General features: G+C 44.3%; 1 protein-coding gene across 1 annotated transcript in view; it reads right to left on the reverse strand.

Moving 5' to 3' along the window:
* LOC141141097 (vomeronasal type-2 receptor 26-like) overlaps positions 1–8,501 on the reverse strand; it is a 43,590-nt gene extending 35,089 nt beyond the window's left edge. Inside the window, exon 1 of the mRNA XM_073628805.1 lies at positions 8,284–8,501. Within this exon, the coding sequence (XP_073484906.1) occupies positions 8,284–8,501 (218 nt within the window). The remainder of the gene's footprint in view (positions 1–8,283) is intronic.
* Positions 8,502–10,155: the final 1,654 nt, after the last annotated feature.

Here is a 10,155-nt window from a genome sequence, read left to right on the forward strand (position 1 = left end):
GCTGATTACGTGAGCACCGAGCCACGCTCTGAAATCAGGTATAAATGGTATTTTTTTTATAAATCACTCACATGGGGGGACACAGGATTAGAACACAGAATGGATAATATGAAATAAACACTTATTTCAGCAGCAGGAGTGGCGGGGGATGGGCACTGTCCCAAGTAGGGTTGCCATTTTTTCTTCAAGCCAAACCCGAACACTTTAGCGGTGCACAGCAAATTTTTTTTTTTACCATACACTATAGGCATGTAACCGACCTGGGTCACCTTTAGGCACTCAAAAGAGAATAGTAATGCAGCATGCATAGTGCCCCTTCACCCTCCTGGCAGGCCCTGTTCTGAGAGACATTCCTGTCTGAATATTGTGTCCGGGTTTCAGGTGGACTGAAACCTGGACACATAATTCAAAACCCTAACTGTCCGGGTGAATCCCGGACAGGTGGCAACCCTAGTCCCGAGCTGACAGGTAGGGAGGGGGGGAGAGCAGAAAGGAGAGCAGACAGGAGACAGCGGATGACGGAGGCACATAAACTGACTCCGGTGTCAGGGCTCAGCAGCCATGATGAACCGTGGTCAGTTTACAGGGGGAGAGTATAGCCAGGCAGGATCAGCCAGATATTTCAGATGATACAAGGGGCCAAATGACACAGCACAAGCACCGTGCTGTATAACAAGCTTTAAAGGGCTACAAATGCTTTAAATGCCAGGGTTGTGGCTGCAGCTAGATGCCATAAGCCTGGTATAATTTTTCCCTTAGGTGACATAAGGGAATCACTTTTAGAAGCGGGAATCTTTAGAAGATCCCGCTTCTAAAAGTGATTACTGTGGGATTACTTCTAGAAGCAAAGGGAGAGGTGCCCCTCCCGCTGCTTTCTGTTCCTGGGATTACATTAAAGCGTCCCGGACTTACATTACCAATCGGTACTTTTTCTATAGGGATGGCAAGATGACCACCACTCACCTCTATGCCCTTGGAGGACGTCCCTTTCGGTTTTCAGGCCATGTAAGCATGTTTTTTTTTATAAAAGCAAAAAAAATATATATATTTATATATTGTTATCGCAAGGGATGTTTACATTCCTTGTGATAGCAATAAAAGTGATTAAAAAAAATGTTTTTTAAAGAGACAGTCTAAACATTTAGATTTTTTTAACCACTTCCGGACCGACTGCCGTCGTTATATGTCAGTACTTTGATGCTAAATACAAGATTGCTGCCATCACCCCAGTATTTTTAAAAACGACAGGTGGTCCGCTTTGAGATAAAAGTGGTCTCCATGGCAGATTCGCCGCAAGATCACTTTTATCAGCGGCGGGAGAGGTGCCCCCTTCCTGCAGCACTCTGGTCATCTCTGCTGCTTACCGGATCCATCGGTAGTGGCGGAGATGATCTGATCCTCTCCCCTGAGAGGCAGGAAGTCAAGTGAGGTAAAAATGGCCCCCACTCGACTCCATACCATTGGATGACGGAAACTAAGTCAAACATCACTCCCGCCCAATGGTCTTAAAGGGGTTTTTTTTTTTTTTTTTAATATTTTTTTTTTTATTGCTTTTAAGTCTAAATGTTAGATCTGAGGTCTTTTTGACCCCTGATCTTACATTAAAGAGGCCCTGTCCTGCTTATTTCTATTACAAGATTAATAGATAAAGAGTAAGCGTACGCGTACGCATACGCAAGTTGCGCCAACATATGTAAACGGTGTTCAAACTACACATGTGAGGTATCGCTGCGATCATTAGAGTGAGAGCAATAATTTTAGCACTAGACCTTTGTAACTTAAAACTGGTAACTCGTAAGAAAATGTAAACGTTGCCTATGGAGAATTTTAAGTACCAAAGTTTGTCACCATTCCACGAGTGGGCGCAATTTTGAAGCATGACATGTTGGGTATCAATTTACTTGGCTTAACATTATCTTTCACAATATAGAAAACAATTGGGCTAAGTTTACTGTTTTCTTATTTTCTTAATTCAAAAAAGTGTATTTTTTCCAACAAAATTGCGTTTGAAAGACTGCTGCGCAAATATGGTGTGACATAATGTATTGATAGAAACAAAAAAAATTGTGTACACCCAAAAGGCTACCTCCTCACATTTATTATTCCCTCCCAGAAAACCCTACAAACCCCACCAATTCCCTCACCCCCAAAACCTATGAACTGCCTCACTGGGATCTCCCCAAGGAGCTGAAAATGTGCGGCTATGCCACTAACCCCTCACAGTGATGAAAAAAAACCCTCGTGACTACACCTGCAAAGATAGTTCCTTAAACAATGGGGATTCATACATCCACCCAAGCAGCTGAGAGGAGAGCACTGCACCTTAAAGCCAGTATGGGTGAATGCAGTGCAATCTGACAGAGGGCTGCACCTGGAGGATGGATGTAAAGTAACCGAGTGACCCCGCCCCCTCTGACGCTACGGGAAAGCCATAGGGATGTCCCCATGTGTCAGAAAGGGGCGGGGTCACCCAGCAATGTCATCGTGTGGCCCCGACCTCAGGTATAAAAGAGCTGCCACCTGAGAGGCTGGTCATTACGGCGGGTGCCTCCCATGGAGGAAGATCGTAGGCGGAGTGCAGCTTTTTTTTTTTTCTTCTTTTTCAGTCCGTCGGAGCGAGAGAAGAAGAAGAAGACTTCGTGGGACAGTTTTATTTTTAAATTTTTTTTTAATAAAAGGACTTGTCCCAAGGTGTATATTGTCTTTTTTTACCATTTTCACACATTTTTTGTGAAATGGTAGGGGTACATTTGTACGAGCATACAAACGGTCGGATTTTCCGCCAACAGCCTGTCATCACACATTTTCCGTCGGAAAATCCAATCGTGTGTACGAGGCTTAAGTCCTCATCCAGTCTCGAATCTCAGGTAATGGTAAGTGCCTATAGGTTCTAAACACACAGAGGCAGCGGGTGCTAAGATGATATCCAGCAATCTGCTACGGTATATATAGTTATTGAACGCATCATAAGGAATAAACTTGATATTCACTGCTTGATTTCAAAGGTGAATGGAACAAAAATAATCACTACCAGAGGCGTAGCTTGAAGCTTGTGGGCCCTGATCCAAAAGTTGACCTGCCCCCCCCCCACTACCACCCACCACTTCCACCGTGTGTGCAGATACACCCACCGCACGCCAAGATACTCAAATCGGCTTAAGAGTTTTGAGTTCCCAGAGTTCCTCCTTACATTAGAGGACAGGGATCACCGCTGGAGAATCAGAGGACAGGGATCACCATTGGAGAATCAGAGGACAGGGATCACCGCTGGGGAATCAGAGGACAGGGATCACAGCTGGAGAATCAGAGGACAGGGACCCCTGGCAGGTCATTTGGCAGAGCTACTTTCCCATTCCAGCACTGTAAACAGCCCCCCCCCACACTACACAGGGCTGAAATCACATTCCTTTACACACAGTCTATCAGCATTCACAGGGTGTATCTGGCTTTTATGTTACCATTATGACCTGTGGAATCCCCTGGTCGGAACGGCAGTGTAGTTGCAGTAGGCAGATAAACTCTATGCAGATCATGTCTGACTGGCTATATTGTAAAGGAATGTGATTTCAGCCCTGCGGAGGAGGAGCAGTATAGCGTGCTGTACTGGGAAAGAAGCTCAGCTGCCGGGCATAGCATGCAGGGCAGAGGGGGTGGTCAGGGGGCTTTGGGGGGGGGGGGCACAACTTAGATCTGGAGCCTGCAGCCCCTGAAGGGCCTCTCAGGAAGTGTTAAGGGATTTGTTTTAGCAATTTCCGAAGGTTTCTCTGTCAGTGTTGGCAGGTGTTGGAGGAAGGTCACCTCCCGAAGGTGCGTGTCTTTTCCCCAGTTGTTAGGGAAGTGGGGTAAGCAGATATCCCCGAGTGGGGGGTACAGAGAATCCCAGCTAGTGTCTAGAAGACACCAAGAGGTGTCTTACCTCACCAGTAACATCGGTTCTATCGTGGCTACAGGACGGCACTCTCCTCCTCTTAACTCACTGAGCTCGGTTACTATTCCATGTTGCCAGCACACAGCACAGACACTTCCCCATCCTGGGATGTTCTCACCCCGTGCCCCTCTCCATTCAGGAAATGGCTCACAGCTTCTCCCCAGCCAATGAGAACAGAGGGGTGTGGACTGTGGAAGGCAAAGTGGAAGCCCAGTACTGGCGCGTGGCTGTGGGGCCCTAGGGCAGATCGGAGCTGGACTTTGTGGAGGATATGGTAGGGAGGCTGCAGGGGCCCCCTGAAACTAGGGGTGGGGTTACGATTGTGACCCCTGCAACCCCTTATGCTACGCCCATGGTCACTACTAGGACATAGCTTCAAAGGACATAAGCTCAAACATATCTGGCAACATAATAGACATCCAATCCGGCCGGTACTAGACCACTGTGTCCCAGAGCCTCTGGTACCTCATGAATACTGCCGATATGGTCGGTCTGTCTGTGTATAAATTACTCACTTTTCCGTGGTTTTTCAACAGCCATTATATGTTGTTCCTATGTTTCATAGTCCTTAGTGGAAATAGACAGAGAACTTCACAGCCAATTCATTCAGTAGGCAAGTACAGTGGAAGTCCTTACAGGTGTTCTGTGTGAACAGTACAGGTGTTCATTATCTCCTGTAGATAAGGATAAGCTCCGGCGTGTTCATACGGCCCATGTGCAGAGCCTGCCAGGAAGTCGGCACTGCGCTGCGCTGCGCTAATCACAGGCAGTGATACATTGTCCCAATGCGCAGCTGCAGAGATCAGGAAACGTCTCACTGCCTGTGATTAGGGCAGCACAGTGCCGACTTCCTGGCGGGCTCTGCACGTGGGCCGTATGAACACACCAGAACTCATCCTTACCTGTAGATAATCCTAGCTGCTGCCATCCTATAGAGCAGTGGTCATCAACCCTGTCCTCAGGGTCCACTAACAGGCCAGGTTTGCAAGATAACTGAAATGCATCACAGGTGATATCATTTGCTGCTCAGTGATTGCAGTATTCTAGTCTGCATCTCCCCAAGGTAATACATAAATCCTGGCCTGTTAGTGGGCCCTGAGGACAGGGTTGATGACCACTGTTATAGAGCACAGGACAGGACAGGTGCAGGGCAGCAGACTGTAGTAAAGTGGGATGGTCCAGTAGCACAGCACACCAAAAGTCTCTGGTAAATCCGTCGGGTAAGTGGTATTATGTAAACCGGGGTGTAAGGGGGTGCTGCTCCAAATGGATCTACATATGTTTCGTTCCGCCCCCCGGAACTTCTTGCAAAGTATTGCAAGATTTTATTCTATAGGGTGTTTGAAAAAATATATACATATAATGTTTGGAGGTTCTAAGTAATTTTCTAGCAAGAAAAACTGATTTTAACTTGTAAACAACAAGATTGAAAAATTGACTTGGTCCTTAAGTAGTTAAAGTGCCCCCCGTCCCCGTGTGCTCGTGTGCAGTAGCGAACGTATACGTAGGTCATGCCCACATATGTAAACAGTGTTTGCACCAGACGTTTGAGGTATCACCGTGAAAGTCTGAGCAATAACTCTAGCATTAGATCTCCTCTGTAATTCTAAACTGTAACCTGTAGGAATTTTCAAAGCGTCGCCTATGGAGTTTTTTAAGTACCATAGTTAGGCGCCATTCCACGAGCACATACAATTTTAGAAGCATGACATGTTAGGTATTTATTTACTCAGTGTAACATCATTATTCATAATATACAACAAAAATTGGGTTATATATTATGTTTTTATTTTTTTTTAATTCATTAACTGCTTCAGCCCCGGAAGATTTTACCACCTTTCTGACCAGAGCACTTTTTGTGATTCGGCACTGCGTTGCTTTAACTGACAATTGCGCGGTCGTGCGACGTGGTACCCAAACAAAATTGACATCCTTTTTTTTCCACAAATAGAGCTTTCTTTTGGTGGTATTTGATCACCTCTGCGATTTTTAGTTTTTGCGCTATAAACAAAAAAAGAGCGTCAATCTTGAAAAAAACGCAATATTTTTTGCTATAATAAATATCCCCCAAAAATATATAAAAAAAAAAAAAAAACAATTTGTTTATTTTGCGCTATAAAACAAAAAAAGAGCGTCAATTTTGAAAAAAACGCAATATTTTTTGCTATAATAAATATCCCCCAAAAATATATTAAAAAAAAAAACAATTTGTTTACTCAGTTTAGGCCGATATATATTCTTCTACATATTTTTGGTAATAAAAATCACAATAAACGTATATTGATTGGTTTGCGCAAAAGTATAGCATCTACAAAATAGGGGATAGTTTTATGGCATTTTTATTATTAATTTTTTTTTTTTATTAGTAATGGTGGCAATCTGTGATTTTTATCATGACTGCGACATTATGGCGGACACATCGGACACTTTTGACACTATTTTGGGACCATTGTCATTTATACAGCGATCAGTGCTATAAAAATGCACTGATTACTGTGTAAATGACACTGGCAGGGAAGGGGTTAACCACTAGGGGGTAATGAAGGGGTTAAGTGTGTCCTAGGGCGTGATTCTAACTGTGGGGGGGGATGAGCTACCACTCACATGACAGTGATAACCGCTCCCAATGACAAAGAGCAGTGATCGGGGAAATGCCCTGTTTACATCCGTACATTCTCCGTTCTGCGGCTCCGTAAAGCAATCGCAGGGAGACCGGCGGACATGGTCACACTGTACACAGCGCGTGCCCTCTAACCCCACCGATTAAAGGGGATCTACAGGTACACCCATTCGCCCACCGCTACCGTTGTGCCGACATATCGGCGAGCAGCGGTCGGCAAGTGGTTAAAATATATTTTTTCCCCAAAAATTGCATTTGCAAAAACAGCTGTACAAAAACTGTGTGACATAAAAAAATGCAACAACCGACATTTTATTCTCTAGGGCAGGGATCCTCAAACTACGGCCCTCCAGCTGTTGGGGAACTACACATCCCATGAGGCATTGTAATACTCTGACACTCACAGACGTGGCTAGGCATTATGGGAATTGTAGTTCTTGAACAACTGGAGGGCCATAGTTTGAAGACCCTTGCTCTAGGGTATCTGCTAAAAAAAATAATAATAATAATAATATAATGTTTGGGGGTTCTAAGTGATTTGATTTTCTAGCAAAAAATACTGGTTTTTACAGGTAAACGAAAAAATCTGAAAAAGGCCGGGTCCTTATGTGGTTAAGCAGCATTAAAAGACCGGCTCCCCCTTATGGCGATGCCCAGCTACCCATCACCCATAGACTCCCATAGACATCAATGGGGTTTGGGTGCTATGTTTAGCAGATGCAGCCTGGATTCACAAATTCTCATGTGAAATGAACTCAGGACACTTCACTTATTACTAGTTGTCATCACTGGATTGTACCCCCAGAAAATGAAGGTTATAGACCACCCCAAATGAGAGTACACAGCAAATGGGGTGCACGTACCTAATCAGGCTTGACACACGCACACGACAAAGACACACAAAAACTATACACAGTCAGGGCTCACACAATATCAGGGCAGATCAGATTCAGACACACAGGTACAGCATACACCATATGAGAACAAAGGCAGCCAGAGCACACACAGACAATGGAGTGTACACACAAATAGGGGAGACAAATACACAAATGATAAGTGTGGTCAGGTCTGCTGTCTGAGAAACACTTACATGCACAGAAAACATAATTTATTAATCGCACAAGGCAAATTCGGCTTAAATTCTATGGTATAGAATCTCAAATTTAAATATAAATAGGGATGGTAAACCAAAAAAGTCTTCTTTTGTGATCTTGGTTCGGTTCCAGTATTTGCACCCATCAACATCACATCAGATTTCCAGGACAAAAGCATATACAGCATGGCTTTAGGCAGACTACATAGTATAGTAGAAAAAGCTTCTAAACAATGTACATTCAAGTCCTAGTTCCAGCCTAATGTGATTTGTATTATAATATAATAGTAGAGCAGGATTATTTCCCAGACCCCCCCCGGGATTAGAACATGAAGGAGGACGTAGTTGTGAAGTTTCTGAGATTGTTTGTCCTCTTTATCTAGCAGAGGTGGGTATCCCCAACCAGTACTTGTGTGTACTAAACTTGTAGATTACAAAAAAAAATGTGTTATTTAGAAGTAAAATCACTAAACCTTCCCTCCAGAATCTTGTCTTATTCTCTATCATAATGAAGCTCCTTGCTGACCAGAATACAGGTGATATGAAGAAATCTGTGTGTGATTTCTCTGGAGCTGCACCCTGTATGCTTCCTTCTGTCTGATGTATGATACAATAAATTAATATAATCCCAATACTGCTTACCTTAGACATACCATTTTTCTGTTAATGTAACGATCTCCTGTTCCCAGTGCAGTCATAAAATGGTTCACAGTGAAAACCCCTCCAATGATGATATCTCCGTCCTGCACATATTCATAATCATCAAAGGCTTCAACGAGCTTCAGATGACAGGCCGGGAAAGGTCTCTGGATCTCCGATCTATAAGATGCCACAGACAGCAGGAACACACGGAGCCCCATTGTAGAGGGGTGGCAGGAGAATGGAGCTGGAGATAGGACACCCACAGATAATAACTTCAAGTACCCCAATAGAAGACAGGAGATGAGGAGTGGTCCACAAAGCTCAGGGTCAGGCAACATGACACAGCGCAGAGAAGTTGATGGATGTTGATGGCAGTGATGGGATACAGCCAGTCAAATCCTCCTTATATACACTATAGAGTGAGACAACGCAGACAACAAATCCTACATTTACATCTCAGTGTTTGTGCTGCAGACAGATTTATCTTATTCTTGAAAAAATCAGTCAGTTAATTATGTCATGTCTGACTGCTATTCTGAAAAACAATGCAAAATACTGCAATACCATATTAGTGCCATTACTGAATGAGCTGCCAATGCATGGGTGCCCTGATTCCAGATGGCAATGACCTTTCCAGCAATGCCAAAATACCCTCTGACACTCCAAGACTGAAAAAGGAGGGTTTATTTGGGATATACACACTTTGGGGCAACAACAATAGAATGGCAACAGCAATAAACAATAACAGATAAACATATCTCTTCAACAATATTAATGGCCTCAAACAATCTCTCCAACCCTCTCCCACTGGTCAGTGTAGTTTTACTCATTGGGGCCCAGAATTCCTGCATTGGAGCACTCTGATCTAGTTGGATACCACGGTACAGGGCCTAAGTTTCGAAACTATATACCAAGTTATGGTGGCACTGCCCCATTAAGTGTGGGTAAGACAGTTGTGTCCAGTGGTCTCTCACCACTATGCAGTCTTTAATTAAGCTCCCTTCTGCTCTCTTGCATCCAGAGCTGGTAGCGTTGGTGGCGACTCGGGACTCTGTAGTGGTGATCTTTCATAGAACCAGTGATGCCGCTTTCCTCCAGCTCACTAAATCTCTCTGACAGCTTTGACTTTCACGCAAGTGTGGCAGCCCAGTCTCTCACTGACACCGCTATGAACACTCATGACTGGCATTGTCTCCAATTCAGCAACCTTCTTCTCTGGTCACCTTACACTTTCCACATGGGACTGCCCCAAGCCCAGAATTCTCTGTCGGAAAATTTTATAGCCTGCTCTCAAACTTTGTTTGTCGGAAAATCCGATGGAAAATGTCCAATGGAGCCCACACATGGTCGGAATGTCCGACAACACGCTCCGATCGGACATTTTCCATCGGAAAATCCGACCGCGTGTACGGGGCATTAGATGGTCACAATAAGTCTGTGCACACATCTGCCTCTTCTCTGTCACCCTCTTCTACTCCAGCAGGGGGCGAAGACTGTGAATGAGCTACTGGACCTTGCGTCAAAGATTTTGCCCTTTTAAAGGATTATTCATGGTCCTAAGACATCTGAATAGCCTTGATCAGTGGCCAGTTCCTCAGCAGAGACAATATGCCCAAGATAGGTGACAGAAATCTGATAGAACTGACAGTTTTCAAGGGTCAGCTTCAACACCTTATTGTGAAGCTTGATTCTGGTACAAAGCAAAAGTAATAAACAGGTTTCTTTTTTACTGTTGAGTTTTTTTTTAATGGGACACCTAAAATTAGTAAAATACGTTTATACGCATTACGTCCATGGAAGGCTGATACACAGACCTGGGACGTAACGCGTACGGCACCGCCCACGTGTCTGGATTGTGACGTCACCCGCACT

Source organism: Aquarana catesbeiana, linkage group LG04 (assembly GCF_042186555.1).
Source record: "Aquarana catesbeiana isolate 2022-GZ linkage group LG04, ASM4218655v1, whole genome shotgun sequence".
Lineage (NCBI taxonomy): Eukaryota > Metazoa > Chordata > Amphibia > Anura > Ranidae > Aquarana > Aquarana catesbeiana.